At 41.6% G+C, this 22,306-nt stretch overlaps 1 protein-coding gene and 1 long non-coding RNA gene across 2 annotated transcripts in view; one reads left to right on the forward strand and one right to left on the reverse strand.

Annotated features, from left to right (window-relative positions):
• The window catches only part of Rmc1 (regulator of MON1-CCZ1), a 31,970-nt gene extending 20,425 nt beyond the window's left edge, over nucleotides 1-11,545 (reverse strand). The window contains exons 1-5 of the mRNA XM_038329408.2: nucleotides 11,346-11,545; nucleotides 10,906-10,982; nucleotides 9,005-9,089; nucleotides 6,412-6,468; nucleotides 5,334-5,420 (exon numbers count right to left, since the gene is read on the reverse strand). Of these exons, the coding sequence (XP_038185336.1) occupies nucleotides 5,334-5,420; nucleotides 6,412-6,468; nucleotides 9,005-9,089; nucleotides 10,906-10,982; nucleotides 11,346-11,447 (408 nt within the window). The 5' untranslated portion in view covers nucleotides 11,448-11,545. The remainder of the gene's footprint in view (nucleotides 1-5,333; nucleotides 5,421-6,411; nucleotides 6,469-9,004; nucleotides 9,090-10,905; nucleotides 10,983-11,345) is intronic.
• A 1,070-nt stretch (nucleotides 11,546-12,615) lies between these two features.
• The window catches only part of LOC119815557, a 44,019-nt gene continuing 34,328 nt past the window's right edge, over nucleotides 12,616-22,306 (forward strand). The window contains exon 1 of the long non-coding RNA XR_005285530.1: nucleotides 12,616-12,861. This is a non-coding gene — a long non-coding RNA (uncharacterized LOC119815557). The remainder of the gene's footprint in view (nucleotides 12,862-22,306) is intronic.

Raw genomic sequence — 22,306 nt, forward strand, 5'->3', positions numbered from 1 at the left:
AACTGAAAGATCCTAATACCTTCTACATTATCCCTAGTTAAGAGATCACAGAGGCAGCCTCTACAGGCCATAGAACATATTAAAGGATGAAGAGAGAGCAATTCAAAGACTGCTGTCAACAGTGAGAAAAGGCCACCACAGACTGGGGGAAAACACTGCCAATCATACATCTGATGTTCCAGAATATACAAATAACTACAATTCAGCACCTCAAAAGTAAATAATCCATTGAAAATCAAGCAGACAGCTGAAGAGTGATTTCTTCCAAGACATTACACAATAGCATTGCTCATAAGAACATGCTCCAGGGTGGGGCAGAAGCCTTTCCAAGTACCAGGCCCTAGGTGTGAGCTCTAGCAGCTGTGAGGAGGGGTGTTCCACATTAGTAACCATCAGAGAAATAGAAGTCAAATCCACAGTGAGAGTGTCTCATGTCCATCAAAACAGACATTAGCAAAGCAAAAAACTTGGTCACTTAGGGCACGGTGACAACTCTAATACAGCAACTGAGACAGGACGATTGTCAGGAGTTCTCAGTCAGCTTGGCTAGCATGCATAAGGTCCTGGGATTGATCCTCAGAACCACAATAACAAGTGTGGGCAAGGATATGGAAAACTAGAGCCCTGTGCACTTCTGCAGGGGTTACAGCATGGTGATGGGAAAGCCCAGCAGTTGGCCAAAAAGTCAGCAATCCCACTCTGACTATATGCATCTAAAACAACAAAACCAAATTGTGAAATGTATCTGCACACCCATGATTCAGAAAAGCAAAAAGAATCAGTCAAATACCCATCATGAGATGAGTGGCCAAAAAAAACACAGTCCAGTGACTGTATCCAGTGACTGTCTTAAGATGGAAATCCTGCCAGAAGCGACAAAATGAAGGACCCCTGACAGCAATGCAAACTAAAATAAGCCAGCAACAAACTGACACTGTATTAACCACTATTACATGAATAACAACACAGCCACACAAGTGCAGTGATATTGGCTGTAGGCTGGGTGAAGGAGAAAAAAAGCTGTCTGTGTGAAGAGCTTCAGTTCTGGGGATGCTTCATAAGGTAACTGACTGATGTGGGAGAGTCTTCTGTTTGTGTTGATTTCATTCGTTAATAAAGAAACTGCCTTGGCCCATTTAATAGGCCAGCCCTTAGGTGGGGGGAGTAGACAGAACAGGAAGAAAGAAGTGAGGTAGATGGCTCAGACAATTGCCCTGCCTCTCCTCTCTAGGACAGTCGCCATGAAGCCAGCCACCAGGTCAGACATGCTGAATCTTTCCCAGTAAGACACCACTCGTGGTACATAGATTATTAGATATGGGTTAAAGCAAGAGATGTGAGAATTAGCTAATAAGAGGTTGGAACTAATGGGCCAGGCAGTGTTTAAATGAATACAGTTTGTGTTGTTATTTCAGGTGTAAAGCTAGCCATGCGGGAGCCGGGCAGGATGAAAAGCAGGTCTGCCCGCAGCTCCTCACTACAACTGACAATGTTTAAAGCTACTCAAATATACACTTTCTCCAAAGCCAAGGAAAGCTGACGTGGTCCCAGGAAGGAAAACATAAATGGTCACAACCCAAGGGCTGAGAACCCTGTCCTAGTAGGCAGTGAGACTCTTTTCTCTCTCCAAGATGGGAACTGTCTATGAACTAATGAATCCAGGCCCAGCAACATAGCACAAAAGAGATTCCCACACTGTTACTGAAAGTGCAAACTTCTATGACAAATGTCATAGTATCTGTTTGCATCTATGTAATTCCAAGTACTGCTTTATCTATGAAGATGTGAGCAAGCTCACCAAACTTTCTAACTATCACTATAAAACACTGAACTTGAACCAGACATCCTGGATCAGGAAATGCAAGACAAAAGCAGATCACCCACAGAGCAGAACTGTTCTCAGAACAAAATGTGGGAACAACAGCAAAAGCATACAGCTACGCAAGAAAAAACTAGGCTGCAGAAACTTATATGCAAGCGTCCCCTGATGTGGGATTGCCCTCTGTATGCTGTGAATACCACTGGTTAATAAGGAAACTGTCTTGAGCCTGCACAGGGCAGAATAGAGGTAGGAGAGAAAAACTAAGCTGAATGCTGGGAGAAAGAAGGACAGAGTCAGGAGAAGCCATGAAGCAGCTGCCAGAGACAGACACGCTGAAACTTTGCTGGCATGCCACAACCTCGTGGTGATGCACAGATTAATGGAGATGGGTTAAATTAAGATGTAAGAGTTAGCCAATAAGAAGCTAGAGTTAACGGGCCAGACAGTGGTTTAATAATATAGTTTCTGTGTGATTATTTCAGGGCTGAGAAGCTGGGAACCAACAAGTGGTCTACCTTACAATAAATTGGCACCCAACATGGCTAACTAAATCCACATAAAACCTGAGAAAGCTTAAAAAGAAATCCTAGACACAAAAGAACACAGTTAAGCATGGTTTGGTAGCAGCATTTTCTTGGGTGGGCTCTGTTTGCTAGAAGCAAGCAGAGGCATGGATCCTTTAAAAGAGGTTTTCCTGATTCAGTGGTAGCAAAAAAATATCTGTGCTATTTTGAAATGGCTGTGGCTTCCTGGGCCGTGCTGACGGTGTGAAGTCTGCCAAGGTCCAGCCACGGAGCATTAAGTGGGTTTGTGAGCAGAGAGCTACAAGGGCTTAATGGCAACTGAGTGCCTGAAGATGGGGCAACGAGCATGGCACTCAGAGGCAGGGAACAGCAGCGCTGGACTGGGCGTGGCAAGCAGGCAGGGCCCTATTTCCCCTAGCAATGCTCCAGCTTAGGTTCTTAAGAAGCCATCCTGGTCAGAAAATAATTACAGATATACAATAAAGACAGATTCAGAGAGCTATAGACCTCTAAGTGGGTCACAGTGTTGGATAAATGTACGTAGGCTTGCGAGAGAGAAGAAAAAAAGAGTATAGAGAGTTAAAAACAAAACAAAGTCTGAAGGCCAGCCTGGTGTATAGAATAATTTACGAGATAGCCAGGGCTACACGGAAAAACCCTGTCTCAGGGAGAAGAAAAACTGCAATCTGTACACTATTTGTGATGAACCTAAATACCTGATGTGCCGGTCTAATATGTGTTTACAGATAAAAATTATACTACAATACTTGGGAGGTTGAGGAGGAAGGATCTCAAAGTCAAGGATAGCCTAAGCTTTATAGTAAGTTTCTATCTTAAAAGCAAAAAAAAGTCTTTAGAGTTAATAAAATAAATATTAAAAAGTAATAGAATAAAAACATAAGATGGACTATAAACAGAGAGTTTGGATTATGTATATTATTGTGTTTTCTTTGAATTGTTTGACTGCAGAGGGACATTTGATTCTGGGGATTGCTAAGTTAAACCAGCATGAATATTTTAAAGATATCTTGATTTCAGAATTTGGGTCTAAGGATATGTTGCTTTGGAAAAGAGGTTCTTCTTTTGTTTCCACAGAGGTTGAGAACCTGTGGATTCATTCCAGGCTAATGTGGTTTGATGAACCAACACCTCCCAAAAGGTCACTGTGAACACTCCTAAAAATTACTTTGCCCAACAAAAAGCAGGAAGCAGTTTGGAGAAGAACTACGTCCATATTCCCAAATATTGTTTATAAATGTTTGTCTACATTTAAGGGGGGATATGCTATAGAGATTTGCTTTGGTATGAATCTTCGTTTATTGATACAAACTTAAGATCAATTTTGCTATATGTATATTTCCACTCTTAATTAAGGTATTGTGTTTGTCCAGCTCATTTAAAAATGAAATGTATAATTAAGAAATATAGGTTAATAGACAGTCATCTAGAATAGCCAAGCTTGTAGTCATGTTAGTTAGATTTTCTAGATTAACCAGGCAGTGGTGGCACACACCTTTATTTAATCCCATCACCCAGGAGGCAGAGACAGGCCAATCCCTGTGAGTTCGAGGCCAGCCTGGTCTACAAGAGCTAGTTCCAGGACAGGCTTGATAGCTATAGCAAAACCCTGTCTCGAAAAACAAAAAAAAAAAAACCAAACCAAAACAAAAAGACAAAAAGGTTTTCTAGATATACAGAGATGTATTGCTGATGGATAAGCATTCTTTAAACCTTTCAAAGACTACAGAATATGGCATTTAAAATGTTTTAATAACTTAGGACTTTTCATGAAAATGAGACACATATGCTGCTGGCAGCACCAATTACTTCAAAAGGAAGATGGGCATTGAAGAGGCTCCTCATGGAGTTTGTTAGCCATTTGTGCAAGAAACTGCTCTTGCCTGGACTGCTTGATGAACTGGACATGCAGGACCCACAGAGAAATGACAGCTGAACTTGCCTAAAGATGAGACAATCCTTCGGGGTTCCTGCTTCATAAAAGAACAAAAAGAGTCTGCTAGATATTCTGAAGGACACAGAAGAAAGTGACTGACAAGCTGCCAATATAGGCTGAACTGTCTTTGAAATTTTCTGCTTTGTGGAAAAGTCTGCTGGATACTATGGGCCTTTAGGCCAAAGATGGATGCCCAAAAAGTACAGAACAAGTTTGGGTGACTGTCCAGGCAGTGAGATGTCTCTGTCAATTCTAGAGTTTTGGAAGTTGCTTAGAATGCACTTCCTGTTTACTTAGGTAATATTATATCCTTCTGGAGTCTTTGATGAAGTTGATGAATTTATAGTTATAGTTACAGTTTTCCTTAGTTATAAAAGATAAAGTAGATATAAATATTGTAACTGTAATTATTGCTTGATACCTGTTTTGTTATATGTAATTTTACTATGTTAAAGTTAAAACCTTCCTTTTTACTTAAACAGAAAAGGGGAAGTGATGTGGGATTCCCCTCTGTATGCTGTGAATACCATTGGTTAATAAAGAAGCTGTCATGGGCCTGTGCAGGGAATAAAGGTAGGTGGGGAAAACTAAGCTGAATGCTATGAGAAAGAAGGACAGAGTCAGGAGACGCCATGGAGCCTCTGCTGGAGACAGATGTGCTGAAACTTTGCTGGTAGGCCATGACCTTGTGGTGATACACAGGTTACTAGAAATAGGTTAAATTAAGATGTAAGAGTTAACCAATAAGAAGGTAGAGCTAATGGGCCAAGCAGTGATTTAAATAATACAATTTCTGTGTAATTGTTTCGGGGCTGAGCAGCCATGAACCAACAAGTGGCCTCCCTTAAACAGTCCCCTTTTTGTAAAAGATAATAATAACAGCAATGTGTAGAGAAGAGTGAAGATGTGTGCAAACTGCTGCTGACAGCCATGTTTAGGGATGATGAACTCTTAGTTTCTGTGACCCTGGTGCACAACACAGGCTGCTGAACTGCCCTTGCCTTCTCTGGAAAACCAAACAACCCACACATACCTGGTAAAATTCAATGCCTTGATCTGTTATAAAGACGATTTCTGTAGAACTGGTCCAGCAGAATCCTAGTATGCTGGCATTCTTGGTCTGGAAGAATTACAGAAAGAAAGTTTTTAGCTGGCTTTGGTTGCACATGCCTATGATCCCAGCACCTAGAAGGCTGAGGCAGGAGAACCGGGAATTAAAGGAAATCCTTGGCTGCATTTCAAGTGGGAGGCCAGGCTGAGCTATATGAGACACTATCCCCCCAAAAAATAAACAAATAAAAATGAACAAAAGGGGCCAGGAGCTGCCTCAGTGGGTAAGAGCCCCAGCTGCACAACCCGAGGGCACTCACCTACACCACCAGGAATGGCCATAACCCTAGCATTGCAATGGGAGGGAACAGAGAGAGTCTATCTCTTAGGCTTGCTGGCCACCAGCCAGATTCAGTAAGAGATCTGCCCTAAGGGCCTAAAATGCGGAGCACAAGGCAGGGTTAAGTAATTTATTTAAAAAAAAACAAAAAACAAAAAACAAAACTCGGGTAAAAACCTGACTGATCAGAGAAACAGTGGAAAAGCGATCAGTGACCTCCCCTCTCTCCTTGATCCAAAAGCACCTACAAATCTTTCAGATCAAAGGGGCCCTTGGATCTCTCTAAGGCCCTCCCTATTACTTCCTGTGTCCCTCTATATGTCCTGGGTCCTCCAAAACCTCTATGGCTAATTCTGATCAGTTAGTAGCTAGCTCCACCCTCTGATTCAAGACAAACTCTATTGGCAGTCTCAGGAGCGCAAACAAAATATCCCACGACACAGGACACTGCATCTCTCACTGACCTGTAAGAGCATGAATACCTACACACATTATATGCTTATACCATACACAAATAAAATTTATATTGTGGTGTTTTAAAGACTTAAAGTTTCTAATTTGTGATAAGAAAGGCTGTGCATCATAGCTGAACCCACAGCCAACCTCTGCAGCTCATCACCAACCTAGACACCTCCCCAGACGGGGATTCCCAGCTTGTGCCTCCACCACACAACCAACAACAGAAGCTGCAGGGAGGAATGAGGCCCCACCCCCCACGTACCTTGCACTCTTGTGTGTATTCCAGTTGAGAGTTATCGGGAATAAAATTACAAAAGTCCTGAAAGACAGGGAAAAAAATGGAGAGAAAATTTCAGACACAACAGCCAACGGCACGATAAAATGGACAAATGTGTTTGTTTTGATACAATGTCTTGCTATATATATAGTCCTGGCTGTCCTGGAATTCCTCACAGAGATCTGCCTGCCTCTGCCTTCTGAGCCATGGGAGGAATTTAAAGATGTGAGCCACTATGCCAGACAAACAGATTTTTTGTTGTTTTGGTTTTTTTTTATAGTTAACCACAGGTTTTTTAAAAAATATTTATTTATTTATTATGTATACAATATTCGGTCTGTGTGTATGCCTGCAGGCCAGAAGAGGGCACCAGACCCCATTACAGATGGTTGTGAGCCACCACGTGGTTGCTGGGAATTGAACTCAGGACCTTTGGAAGAGCAGGCAATGCTCTTAACCTCTGAGCCATCTCTCCAGCCCCTTGTTGTTTTGGTTTTTTAAGACAGGTTTCTCTGTATAGCTTTGGAACCTGTCTTGGAATTCCCTCTGTAAACCAGGTTAGCCTCAAACTCACAGAGATCTGCCTACCTTTGCCTCCCAAGTGCTGGGATTAAAGGTATGCGCCACCACCGCTCAGCTCTGACAAACAGATTTTTAAAATGATTAAAAAATAGCTCATGTCAGGCAGGCAGTAGTAACACACTCCTTTTATCCCAGCACTCGGGAGGCAGAAGCAGGCGGATCTCTGTGAGTTTAAGGCCAGTCTGGTCTACAGAGTGAGTTCCAGGACAACCAGGGCTACAAAGCAAAACCTATCTCAAAAATATAAATAAATCAATAAATAAAAGAAAATAACTACACAAACACCCACAGACAAAAAAACAGAGAGACCAATTATGGCTAATTGTCACCAACACCAGATGACCAGTTGTGGGGGTTGGGAGGAAAACGGCCCCCCAGAGGAAGTGGCACTATTAGGAGGTGTGGCTTTGTTGGAGTAGGTGTGACCTTGCTGGAGGAAGTGTGTCACTGTGGAGTGGGCTCTGAGGTCTCCTTTGTTAAGGCTACACTCAATAAGACACAGTTGCTTCTGCAGCCTACAGATTAAGATGTAGAACTCTCAGCTCCTTCTCTAGCACCATATCTGCCTGTGTGCCACCCACCATGACAATAATAAACCTCTGCAGCTATAAGCTGCCCAATGAAATGTTTTCCTTTAAGAGCTGCCATGGTTATGGTGTCTCTGCACAGCTACAGAAACCCTAAGACATCAGTCAACTGAAGAGTCCATCCAAATGCTCAGCTGGAACTCATGAACAGACTTTTAAAATTCATTCCTCAAGTAAGGTACGGCAGCTTATGCCTAGGATTTCAGCACTCAAGAAGCTGAGGCTGGAGGATTGCACTAAGCTCAATACCAACTTAGGGCTATGTAGTAAGTTCCAGGCTAACCCAGGTCATAAAAGAAGGACTTGTTGGAGAGAAACAGAGAGGGAAGAGAAAGAGGATGAGAGGGAGAAGAGGGAGGAAATGGCAAAGGAAAGAGGGAGCGGAGGAAAGAAGAAGAGAGGGAGAGAGGAGAAAGAAAAGAAGAAATAAACTTCTCAAGTGGGTGACATCAGGAAAATGTACTGACTTTCCTCAGGCTTCCTGCAAATACAATACTAAAGCACAGCAAGTACAGCCTGCTTCTCCTCCCGAAGCTTCTCCAGACGACAGCAGTGAGCTGAATGGACAACACTGGTTAGCTGGTGAGTGGGTGCTGGGAGCAGACGCAGGCCTCCTTTGTGCTAGGCTGAAGTGCCACGCATCCCATCCCACGACGGGCAATGGCGATGATTCCTAAGAGATGAAGTACCAGCAAGCTGCTCCAACTATGTTTATCTACCTATTCCTACCCAATCCAGCAGCAGACAAGAGAAACACCAGCAGATGAAGTGACTTGAATAAAATTAATTTGCCAAGTAGTCAAAAATATACCTCACATAATCCATGTTACCAGTTAGCAAGCAACACATATATGCAGGACAACCCAAATTACTTTTTAAAAAAACACAGGCTGTTGAGATGGCTCAACAGTTAAGAGCACTCACTCGCTGCTCCAGGAGCCAGATTCAATTCCCAGCACCTACATGGCAGCTATCAACCACCTGTAGCTCCAGGTCCAGGAGATCCTATGCCCTCTTCTGAACTCCTCAGGCACTGCACACACATGCTGCACAGACGTACATACAGGCAAAACATCCATACACATAAAAATAATAAATCAAGCAGAAAAGGGACTACATGCAAAGAGAGAGACCAGAAGAGGAGACAGGAGAGGGTAATGGGGGCAGAACATGAGCATGGGACATAATACACAAGTGTGACAATGTCATGACAGACAGTGTCTTATATTATAAATACACACTGTTTTAAAGTCAGACTGATGTTAAGCTCATTCATCCACTCAACTGCAAACGCTCTCAATAGCTCCGCATCTCTGGATTCCTCAGGCTAAGGAAACCACTAGAACTCAGCAGCCCTGCCTCTGTCAAGCACCTGTCTACTGTTCTTGCTGGTGTGTAAGCTGCCTTACCACGGCCTTGGAGGTCCTCTGGACAGCCAGGATCTTATTTTCTAAAGAAAACTTAATGCACTTCACTTCTCCTCTGTCGTCCATTCTGAAACAAGAAAGAACATGTTAGAGGGAACGTACCCTGAATCCTAGCTCTTGCTTCTGTGACAAAAAGCCACGTGACTCTGAGGGAAGCCTAGTGTTAGAATTGCAACTCTGAAGCTGTGGACAAAATCTACTGGCATCAACAACTTGCTAGAGAAGTGGACAGAGGACACAGCCAAGTGGCTGGAGTCACACACACATCACCTGAGAACTGCTGGATACCTGAGGACCAGAGATACACTCATTCTCAGGATTAGAGTGATGGTTCCCAGGGTGTGTAAATATCTCAGTATATAGTAACTGTGCAACATACTGTAAGTCAATTACAATTCAATAAAGCTTTTTTTAAAAAGTATTTGGGCTCAGTTGGCTCACAGAGACCTAAGTGTGATCTCCAGAGTGTGAATCCATGTAAAAAATTGATACTGTGGCACTGTAATTCCAGTGCTGGGGACACAAAGACCAGCAGGCCCCTAAGGGTCACTTATGCTAATATGCCAATGAGAGCTTGTCTCAAAACACAAGGAGTTAAGATGCACGCGCACACACACACACACACACACACACACACACACACAAGTTCAATGTTGCACCCTACCAACACTCTGAGCTCCTGGGAACCCTGAGACGTCACCTATGGAAGGCAGTCCCCTCTCAGTTTCCAGTGTCACTGGTGTATCTCCACCCCCTAACTTCCTGAGCCTGTGTCTGCACCTCAGAGCTCCGTGGCTTTGGGCAACACACATATGAACTAACACTATCTCTCCGACTTATTGCTGTCTCTGCAATACAGGGAAATACGCTATATCCAAATGCTGAGTACCCTCACCACACCTGACCTGACAGATTTTCACCATCAAGGAAAAGCCCTAATCCCCATAGGTAATGCATAATGTCAAGGCAGTCTCTGCCAGTGGGCATACCTTCCCCATGTCCCTTTCCCTACAGATACCCTGACCTAGATTCCCCAAAACACTATGCCTTTGCTCATGGTGTTATTTAGGTCTAATATCCAACCAGAAATCACCCCTTCATATTTCAAGCCTTGCTCAACCCCGTCTCATCCCTCAAGTCCCCCCACATTCTGAAGCGAACCCTAGCACAGAGCTACCCACATCAAACACTGGCTGAATCTCTTCTCTGCTGCATTAAGTCTGAGTTCCGGAGAGAGGCAGGCTAATTCAGTCTTCACTTGTTTGCCACCGCTGGTGTGTGCCACCGAATGAGGACCAGTAACTGTCCTCTACTTCAAACAGTTGACTCATGTAAAAGCAATGTGCATTTCTGAGATTTTTTAAAACAGGGTCTTGCTATGCCACGCAGACTGGTCAATAACCTGCAAGCTACCTCTCTAACTTCCCAGAAGGCTGGGGTCACAGGCCTGTTCCACAGCTGAACTGAGACCCTATGCGATACTTTCTCTCTACTGCTGCAATCTGAAGAATTAAGATCACCCAAACCAAGACACTTGTGAAGGTGACAGGGGCCGCTGTTATCAATCTCACTCACTCATGTCAAGTAGGCCAGCGGGTCTGTCGCTTTAACCTCAGGGGAAGTCCCCAGGTCCAGCACAGCAGAAATGAGTGCATGAATACTGGACTTTCAAGCACCAGGAAGTAGGTGTCCTGGGAAATTTTGATTCCCCCGTCACTCTGACAGTCAAACTGTACCCGCAGGTGCCCACTGCTTTCTCCTACACACAGGATTCCATCCCAGGCTGCTTATATGAGACCAAAGAAAACAATTCAACTTTCTTAATCAGAAAAGCCCCAGTGTTTACATGTGGATATTAGTCTGAAAAGGGCAGAATTTATTACCTAAAAGAGATGGGATTCCTATCATCTGGGCCTTTAACAACCACTCCGGTAGCTCCACCTGATCGAACAGCAAAAACCTGAGGAAGAAGGGCAACGTTAATGGTCAGAGCTTTGTAAAGACCTAGAGTCAACCTTCCAAGGATCAGGTCTACCGTACCACACCCTTGATTTCGTCTAAACAAACTAACCTGGTAAATTCCTAGGTAGGTGCTCAGACGAATTTAAGAAAGAGAGCAAACAGAGCACCGAGCACAAGCAGGCCAGACCCCGAGGTTGCCCATCTGAAAGCCAGCTCGCACTCTGGCACCGCCCGTGCAATTGCACACCCGTCTCTGCTCCCGCACAAAACACTGGGCACTCAGTGTTAAGTCCTTGTGTGCACGGCAGGTCCGGCGTCGGGAAGCGTCCGGGCGCCGGGCCTCGCTGCGGGCGCCGCTCACCTGCTTGTTGGCCTCATCGAAGAACACGCAGTTGACCGGGTTCGCCTTCTCGAACTGCACCGGCCGCTCACACAGCTCCAGGTAGTAGTCCTCGCCGCCCATGGCTGGGACCCGCGGGAGCCCCGCAGCCCCGCTGAGGTCCGAGGTCCCCGCCGTCGCCCAGGCCGCTGCCCTAGGCTCCGCCCCCGCCTCACGAGACTCGCGGCCTTCGGCGCTTCACTGGGCCCTGCGAGGACCCACCATCATAGCCACGCCCCCTCTGGGTGGGGACCCAGAATCACGTGACCCGGAAGCCTGCTGGCTGCTGGGAGACTGCCAGTCGATAGTAGTTGTCGCCTTTACGCAGGGTTTTTGCCTGTCAGTCTAGTCGGAGAGACGAGGCAGGAGGCCGGCTATAATCGTGCAGCAGAGGAGACCTACGAGCCAAGACTGATTTCTGTGCTCCTCTCAGGACCTCACTCGCTCCAGGCAACCACTCAGGGAGATCTGTGCCCAGCCCCGACAATCAGTCATCCGCTAGGATACTGGGGACTAAATTCTGCCCTCCCCCCACCAAATTTACATGTTGAACTTTTAACCCCCAATATCTCAGAATGTGCCTGCGTTTGGAACTTCAAAGATGTAATTAGGGCAAAATGAAGTCATCAGATGTTGCCTTAAACCGATATGACTTTTATTTAAAGAAGAAAAAGAGAGAGGAGGGAATTAAATTCCCAGTCTGCCCGGTGGTCGGCCATCTAAAAAGAAGCAGTCCTGGTCCAGCAAGATGGCTCTGTAAGTAAAGGCCTTTGCCACCCAGTATGATGACCTGAGTTTGATCCTTGAGACCTACATGGATGGAGACTAGAAAGACCCCCTGCAAGCTGACCTCTGACTTCCACACTGCACTGTAGCAAGTGAGCACCCACATACATAAACGAACGTAATAAAAAAAATGTGAGACAGAATTTATCTAGGTAGTCCTGGCTGGCTTGGAATTATCTATGTTAATTAGACCAAGCTGGCCTCAAACTCACAGAGATCTACCTGCCTCTGCCCCCCAAGTGTTGGGATTAAAGGTGTGCACCACCCACCACACCTGGAAAAATGTAGTAAAATTTTCAAAAAGAAATGAGATAGCAGGAGAGATGGCTCAGCAGTTAAGAGCACTGGCTGTTCTTCCAGAGATCCTGAGTTCAATTCCCAGCACCCACTGGGTGGCTCACACCACCTGTAATGAGACCTGGTGCCCTCTGCAGATGTACATGCAGGCAGAACACCATACATAATAAACAAACAAACAAATCTTAAAAAAAAAAAAAACAGAAGACACGAAACAGCCCTGCTGACCCTGACTTTGGGCTGAATACCTTGAAACTGAGAAGATAGATGTTTAAGCCCTTAGCCTGCAGTTCTTTGCTGTACCTGAAGACCCTGTTCACAGTCAGCTTCACAGTGTTGTGGGCTCAGGAAATGCTCCAACCACTACAGGCTGAGAGAATCCAGAAGATCCAGAATCAAGTCTTTTACCGTCCAGGTATTGTCTCTTTCTATGGCAAACGTAATTTTTATTTATTTTTAAATATGTATGTGTGGTGTGTTGAGTGTGTGTAGATGCATATCTGTGTGAAGGTCAGAGGTCAGCACTGGGTGTCTTTCTGTCACTCAAGTTTTTGAGACAGGGTCACTGATGAACTCAAAACTCACTGGCTGGAATGACTGACCAATGAGCTCCAGGGATCTGCTTACCCAACAGGGTTTACTCAACCTTTCCAAAGGTGCTGGGGATCTGAACTCAGATCCATCAAACTTATATCTCAGGCACCCTACAACCTAAGCCATCTCCTCAGCCCCATTGCAAACATTCCCATCAACAATAAAGACCACTTGATTGTTAGTCCTGTGCCCAGATAGGAGCACTTATTCTTCCTAGATTTAAGAAAAATAATAAGTTAAAAAGTAAATTAAAAATTGATGGAGGATTCTCATTGGCCAATAAACAAACTGCCTTGGCTTTTTGATAGGGCAAGATTTAGATAAGTGGAGTAGACAGAACAGGAAGAAGGAAGTGAGGTAGATGGCTCAGACAATTGCCCTTCCTCTCCTCTCTGGGAAAGACCGCGTTCCTCTCCTCAGGGAGACAGATGCGATGAAGCCAGCCACCAGGTCAGACGTGCTGAATCTTTCCCGGTAAGACACCATTTGTGGTGTTACATAGATTATTAGATATGGGTTAGTCAAGATGTGAGTAAGAGGCTGAAACTAATGGGTCAGGCAGTATTTAAAAGAATACAATTTGTGTGTTGTTATTTCAGGGCGTAAGCTAGCCGGTGGCTGGGAGCCGGGTGCCGGGAAGCCATCCCACAGCTCCTCACTACAAAAAATAGTTAAGAAAATGAAGCTGGGTTAAAGCAGAGGAAGGGAGGGGAAACTGTGGTTGGTACGTAAAATAAATAAAAAAATTTAAAATAAAAGAAATGGGAAAGTAGAATTAAAAAGAAAAAGAAAATGAAGCTGGACATGCTTCATGCAAAATTGAACAAACAGGTATCTTGAGGACCTGGAGTTCCAGGTTCCTGGTACTTTTTTAGATCACCACAAAGTACCAACCTCAGTAGAATTGAGAAGCCTTGCCTTTGTGTGGCGCCCCCTCCTGGGCTGACTTGTATTTCCGTTTTCTGAAGGTTTTGTCTATGCTATGTCCTTTGCTACCTAGCCGATACCTTCTTTTCCTTAAAGAGTGTGTGTGTGTGTGTGTGTGTGTGTGTGTGTGTGTGTGTGTGTGTGTTGGTGGGTATGTCCACATGAGTGTAGGTGACCTTAGAGAACAGAAGAGGGTTTGCTTGCTAGGCAGCCAACCAACCGCTCACCTCCCAAGAGCAGAAATTATAAGACTACTCAACAACTTTTGCTACATCTGAAAGCTAAAATATTGGAAGATGGAAGACGAATTAGCAAACCAAAGTCTTAGCTCGCATTCATTGTGGAGTCTTTTCACTGCTCATGAAGGCCCTGGCATGCTCCCAAGGCAGCCAGAAGCTGAGGGACTGAGCTCCTGGGTGAGGGCTGGACACTAGCTGCCCCTTTGCTCCACCGAGAATGTGCTGGTTTAGAAGTGATCAGCAAGGGTTGAGGCTGTGCAGAATGGGAAAGATAAAAAGTTGAAGGGCTGACCCGAACACATGGGACTGGAATAGGTGAAAAGAAAATAACAACCAAACAAAAAACAAATCCAAAACAATAATACAACAATAAGAAAAGCAAGGTTGAGACCAGACTTTCTATGCAGACATGGAGACTCTAGGAGAGATTCCTGCCTGGAAATAGGTGAGCTCACATTAGTAGGGAGAGCAGCTCAAGCAAGGATCAGTGTCCCTTCCTGCGCTGACACCCCGACACCCCAGGAAGAGTGAGTGAGCAGCCACCAGGCTGGATGTTTACTTCTTCCTCTGACTCCTGGCCTGTGTTTTCCTGAGCTCAGAAGCTCTGGCCTGTGCGATAAGAGGGTGCTGTGCTAGTCCACGGGTGCTAGAGGGTGCTCCTGACACTTCCTAGAATCTAAAAGCACACCCAGTTTCCTGTTGCTGTTTTCTTGTTTTGGGTTTTGTTGCCTAGTCTTTGTCAGACCATGTGTCAGAGGACCAAAAGATTGTTGACCTTAATCCCTGGAGCGATTCTCACTACTTAGCTGCTGTTTGGATGACTTCTGTGTCCCTCTTTGAACTTTTCAAATTCCTTTTAGTTAGAAAAATTAGCAAGAATACTATATTATAAGAGAAGCTAATTTTCGAAGTGTGTGCGTGAGGTACAACCCAGCATTGCTGCCAGCAGTCTGGAGGAGTTCCCTTCCCAGTGAGAGAACTTTAGTCAGGATCAGCTGGTGGATCCTTGACCAGGCCTCCTCCCACCTTATATTCCTCTCTCCACCCAGCCATATCACTCCTGTCCCCACCATCCTAGTGTTGGAAATTAAAGGCATGTGACTCCCAACTACTGGGGTTAAAGGTGTGAGCCACCACTGCCTGGCTCTGTTTCTCTTTTAGACAGGATCAATCTCACGTACTCCAGGGTGGCCTTGAACTCACAGAAATCCCTCTGCTCCTGCATCTGCCTCTGCCTCTGCCTCTGCCTCCCCAAGTGCTGGGATTAAAGGTGTGTGCCACTACTGCCTGGCTTCTTTGGCTAACTAGTGGCTGGTTCCACACTCTGATCTTCAAGCAAGTTTTATTTGTTAGATCACAAACAAATACACACACACACACACACACACACACACACACACACACACACACCTGGTATCATTCAATTGGAAAATACTGATTTTTTTTCTCTTCAGTAGGAAAAAATGAGAGGCCTGTTGTTAATCTTTGCCTTAGTACCTAGGTTGATATTCAGTCATTCATCCATTCATTTTTAAAGAAAATATAACAAAATAAAATACAATAAGGTAAAACAAAAACTATGACATCATTGTAGTTGGACAAGACAAACCACCCACAGTAAAAGAACCCAAGAGTAGGAGACTCAGTGTTCCTGCACTCAGAAATCCCATTAAAACTGGAAGACATAATTTAAGTGCAGAAGACCTGGTGAAGATCTATGCAGACCCTGTGCACACTGTTTCAGTCTTTGTGAGTTCATATGAACTTCATATATGCTGATGTAGAGGACCTTGGCTCTTTGTCATCCTCCACACCCTCTGGCTCTTACATTATTTCTGCCTCCTCTTCTGCTGGCTTTGTTGAGTTTTGAGGGAAGGTAACTTATGGAGACGTCCCATTTAGGGCTGATTTTTCCAGGTCTCTCATGCTCTGCGTAATGTCTGGCTATGGACCTCTGCATTTGCTCTCATCTGTAGTAGGTACAAGTTTCTCTGATAATGACTAAACAAGGCACTGGTCATAAGTATAGCAGAATATCATTAACAGTCATTTTATCACTATATAATTTTTAGACCAGTATAATTTGATTTTTTTCCTAAGTCTCTGGGCTATGTAGTCTCAGGTTCTTTGTTTCCCAAAAACTGTCAGATGAGGATCCCATCTAGTGCAGTGGGCCCTTAGTGAGGTAAGTCATAGGTTGGTTACTTACATGAAGTGATTACTTCCATGAGGCTTGTGCGACCAATACCCTGGTATATCTTATAGACTGTGCTTTTAAATATAAACATGCTGTCCCCTCTTCTCTTCCTTTTTGCTTTTCTTTTTCTTAATTGATTTCTTTTTCTGGCATAAATAGTATATTTTAGCAATCAATATCTTAGACTTCAAAAACCCACTAATCTTGATTTATAGGCTATGTTTCTGTTATTAGCATGGCACCTTATATTATTGAACATTTTCTGACTTAGTGCCTCACATAGCAATTTAGGTAGTAGGTGCTTGCTTTACTGAATATTTAAGAAGACTCAATGAAATCATACATGCAAAAAATCAACATCTCATTTTTTATGACCCTAACATATAATTTTTAGATTCTTAATAGGACTGTGTCAAATCTATTGTATAAATCTCTGATAAAGCGTTTGGATAACATAGAGTTAGGGATGTATGTGGTCTGGGAAAGCAGATACAGTGTTACAGGAGCATATGCCTTTGCCTGAAGAGAAACATATCAAACATTTATGATAATTTCTCAGTTAAATTGCATTTTATTCTTTATGTGAATATCCTCTATCTGTAATAGACTCTGTAATATTTACATTAAGGCACCTAGAAGGAGCACCATGTGCAGCATACTCAGGAGTTTTTGAAGAAATTTGTCTAGTTGAAATCTATGTAGCAATGGTATCCTGCTGTGTCACATGACTATGACATTCTGAAGGGGTCCACCCTTCGGATTGTATTGAGACTAAACGGAAAGGAAAAAGTCCTTCTTACAGCACTCTCAAGAAGAATAGCTATAGAGAGAAGGTTAAGTTGGCTGTGCTGGATACTATAAGGTGGAAGAAAATGAAAACTTAGTTGTCTCTGTCAAGAACGTCCTTCGGGTGAATGCGACACTGGTGTTTCCTGAATAGCCACATTGACAGATGTTACTGTGGCAAATGTTATCTGATTTACTACTTCAATAAACCAGAAGACAATTAGTTTTGTATGAGTTAATAAAAAGACAAGAACTGAAAAAAAGCTAGAATTGCTAAGTGCAATTATAAATGGTATATATTTAGAAGAAATGATCATACTGCCTATACAGTATAAATATTGGAAAAATAATTGAAATGGATAAAATATAAAATATTTTTATTAGGGTCAGAGAGAAGCCCCAAAGAAGACAATAGCCATGTATGCATTAACTAGAGCGCTTTATTAATTTCAATGTTGGGGTGGCACTTGGCAACCCACAAAGAAAGTCTCAAGCTCCTTTTAAGCAGAGTTAGTGGAATTCAGAGAGAAATGATTAGTCTGGTGCTGATTGGTGGAGGAAAGATTAGTTTGGGGGCCGATTGGTAGAAGGTGCTAATGGTTAGGGACATTCCAGCAGCAAGGTAAGGATAGCTATCATTAGTTATCAGGAAACTTGGGGGAGATGCCTTCTGAGCCAGAAAAGGGGCGTTGGGAGCCCGCTGAGCCAGCAGAAGGCTGTGGTTTTTCTGAGGACTGTCTGTTTAGCACTGTCTCATTTTAATGAGCTAAAACTAAGGCTTAGATTTTTGTCAGGCTACTATGAGAGCCTAGTCTGCCCCCCCTCCCCCAGTTCTCTCAATTTTATTCTTTATCTTTATGTATTCTATGCTCTTAACACTTCCATATAAAATTCATACAATAAAATCTAATCACCAATATGATAGTGCCAGGCGTGTCTTTGAAAAGTCGTAAGGTCACAATGAGTCTGCCCTCACAAGTGGATTAGAGCATTTATAAAAGAACGCCTCAATTGTTGGTTAGCGTATTTTATCCTGTGAAATTCAGTGGGAATGAAGTCTCTAAGAGGAAGTTCAGGTGTTACTGAACACCACTGCTGCCTTGAACTTGAATTTCTCAGCTGGGAATTGATAGAAATACATTTCTGTTTCATGTGAGTTGACTAGGTCTAAGAAATTTGGTCACACAATCCCAATAAAATAATGTAATCTGTAATTTTATTTGCTATAGTAACTGATTACTTCTTTCACCTAAGTGAGATTTTATATTAAATAATTTAAATTCAGTTAAGTAAATAAATATACCTAAAACATGTGGCCAGGTTTGAAACACACTTACTATTTAATTTTCTATTTTCTTATTTATCAAAGACTTTCCTGAGAAAGAATTAAGTCATTAAAGAGTGCCACTTAACTGAGATATAAACCACATAAACTTTACCCATACGAAAGGAATGCTTGATAAAATATAAATTAAAATTCATTCTACACATTCTATTAAAAATGAAATAAAAGTTGTATATACTATCTATGGGTTTAAACTTTTGAGAAAGAAAACCAAGATAGCCACAGTCCTGAAAAGGATTAGGTAGTTATGTAGAAATGGAGTGAAATGTAGTTAGCCTACCATCAATACAACAAAAAAAACCTTCCGAGAATAATGAGTACTTCAAAGAACTTGAGGCTATGGCAGATTACAAGATGTGCATGCTAGCAATTATTGTTCTCTGTTACCTGTTACCAGTTCCTGGGACCTTGACTTCTCTTGGATGATGCGGTACTGCCTTGGTGGTATATTCCACAGACTTCAGTATCTATTACTGACAATCATTACTGAGGATTGCATTTTTATGTAACAGTTCAGTTGATGATGAAAGCCCACAGATTTCTGTTCCTCATATTTGCCTGTGTTTTTTTAGGTATTCTTATTTAATGCTACAGTTCTTGGTATCACTGTACATGTTAATAACTCTCAACACTATTTCCTTTTCCCATTATCTGTCAACTCTATATCAATCTCTATGAATCAACTCAGAATCTCTTCTCTAACCTGAAACTCTGTAATCTACACTCTGAGAATTACCCCAATTATGATACTTGATTTTAAAAAAACAAAACAATCACCGCTCCCCAGCCTAAAGCAATCCCTGAAAGTCATTTCTATTACAGAAAGAATAAACTTGATCTCAAATTGAGTGTCTTCTTCAAGACTATGTTTAAAAATGTTCCTGTGCAAACACATATCTAAACCCAAGCTACATTATTTTAAGCAATAAATTAACTCCATTGCCTTAACAAAGTGATAATACTGGTACTATCATGAAGACAGTGATGAAACAGTTCGGATGGACATTTGACCTGAGGAAATGATCAGGTACAGCCATGAAACATGATGCTTTTCCAGAATGTGGAGCTGCTCTGTAAAAGATGGCGTGCCCTTAGGAACCAAACTCTATTGAATACTGTGTAACTTATTTTATGTCAGTGATTATGGGCTGGACCTGCATCAATGCATAGTTTCAACCAAGTTTTAGAAACTTAAGTAGGTAGAGCTTATATCTAGTAAAAAAATAAACCATGAGAGAAAAAAAAAAAGAAATCAAAGCCCAGAACAATGCAGTTCCATAATGTGATGTTAATTTTAAAGAAGTTAACCATAGAAAGTAGATTAAGCAGATGAATTTGAGAAATCTGGATACTGTCACCTAAGCAATTCCAAGCATAATATGACACCCTATATTTTCTAATATTTTGGGGAGCTTTTGATAAAGTATTCTTAAAGAAAATCTATATTCCTATGTCCTCTTTGATAAACCATGACAGCACCTTCATATGAAATAAGAATTCCTCATTTTCTTGAAACCATACTTTTCTATTATTGCATACAACTGTTGAATTTATGGCTAAAAACTTCCATGTATAAATGCTTTAATTGAAAAAAATACAGAAACATTGTGAATGGAGAGATGGGTAAGTAACTAAGAGGGCTTTTTGTTTTTCTATAGAACTATAGTTCAGTTATCACCACCCAGGCCAGGCAACATACCGCCTCCCGTGATTCCAGGTCCAGGAGAACTCACACTGTCTTCTGGCATCTGTGAGCACATAAACACATGCACACATACACAGGTATACTTATATATACATATAATTTAAAATATTTATATATATAAAATATTTTTAAGAAAAAATTTTAATGGTTTAAGAATCTGACAATAGCCAAGTCATTAGTGTTATGGTGCTCTACTGACTCACACAATATTAAAGTAATATAAGACAAAATGTGTGAAGGCAAACATTCATTTCTCAGTGTTCTCTATATTAAGCTTCATATTTGAATAAGCTACCAGTTAAATAGATTATGAATATTTTAAATTTGTAATAAAAAGGCTTCAGAGAATACAGGTAGGACATAAGAATTCAAGTTTCTTTGGTGTGAACTGTAATGTCTTTATCACAAGTAATGTAAATAAATATTTACTTAGTAAATTAAGTTAAAATTCATTAAAGACTTCCTCACACTGGGACATAATTGTTATTAATGAAGTGTGACAGAGAAAATACAAGATGTATAACACTATGAAAGTATTTAAATAAACTACTGCAGACAGTATAGATGCCTAGGAAACAATAAAATTAGGTATTGTTTTATTCTCAGAATGTTGATATAAGTTTCTATTTTTGGAACTCACAATTCCTTTTCTAAACAAATAACTAATCATGAGATTTATTGATCTATGAATCACTTTTCCATACTACAAAGAATTGATTATTTATTAAATGAGAATGTAAATTCACAAAATATATATTTAAAATTTATATGCTAGTTTGTAGCAAATCAGACAGGCAGCAAAAGAACATTTTGCTAAATATTTCTGATCTACTTTACATGTGAATTTTACATTTTAACATCATTGTTTAAGAGTCATAATAGTTTTTAGAACTTATACTTGTATGTTTGAAACAATACAGTATCAGTTTTCATAATGTCATCTGATTACATAATGTCTGACTACAATGAATACACTGGTTAGAAGTGAGTAGGCTCCCCCCCCCCTCTCTTTCTCCATATTTAATTATATCTAAGTCTGATTTAAAAAAACTCACTTTATATCAGAATATCAAGATGAATTTTCATGATCTTTCAGATCTTGGACCTGCTGAGATAACCAGGAAGCTATATGAAAGGGCTTTCTCTGCCCCAATTCTACTACTGTGATAGAGTATTCCAGTCTCATTAGGCAGCAATTATTACCTTCCTGTCAAAAGCATTCCTGACAGAAATGGTTTGAGTTGAGCCCTAGATCCAAATAGTGCTATAGTCTCTCACTCAGTTTCATTCTGCCTGATTTGCAGCACTTTACTGTGGGTAACTGAAGGTTTGAGCATGTTTTTATTAGAAGAAATGCAACACAAATCTGTCATAGCCAACATTTGGAGAATTCTGCCATAAATCAAGTATCATTTAACAGTTATACATCACACAGAATGATCAATTATTGCAATATTTATTCAAAACTGCCGAAGTTGTATCCACATAAGACATCAGTCTTCATCATTAACATACCTTTAATTTCTAATGCTCTTAAGTGGATATTATATACTATAGTCAGTCACTCTCCGAATACTCACAACATTATAATTTTTTATTTCTTTTAGTCATTTCTCAATTTATCTTCATAACTACTATATTAACTCAATAAGTTATTATTGTATTAATCCAATCTGTAAGCCCTCACTGAATCTTTTGTAATTACTTCAAAATGCCAGGGAGAGATGGCTCTGACACCTCATCATTTAAAACTGCAATGGAAATTTTATCAGATCATACAATGTACTCACTTAACATCACACTGGGATTTTTGTCACCAAAACATGAATTCTTCAGACAAACTGATAGGAAATAAAAGTAAACCTTTGCAAAAGAGAGCTAATTATTTATTGACCATGTTGCCTATTGAATATTCTTAATGGTCTTCTGGAGTTTTCCTGTCTGTAATAGGTTGAGTTGTGTGCCAGCGAATTAATATAATTGATGTTAATATTTCACATAAGCTGACAATATACACCACTACTTTAATTAGTATGGGGATGAGAGCTCTGTATAACATAATGTTTA

This window comes from Arvicola amphibius, chromosome 5 (genome assembly GCF_903992535.2).
Source record: "Arvicola amphibius chromosome 5, mArvAmp1.2, whole genome shotgun sequence".
Lineage (NCBI taxonomy): Eukaryota > Metazoa > Chordata > Mammalia > Rodentia > Cricetidae > Arvicola > Arvicola amphibius.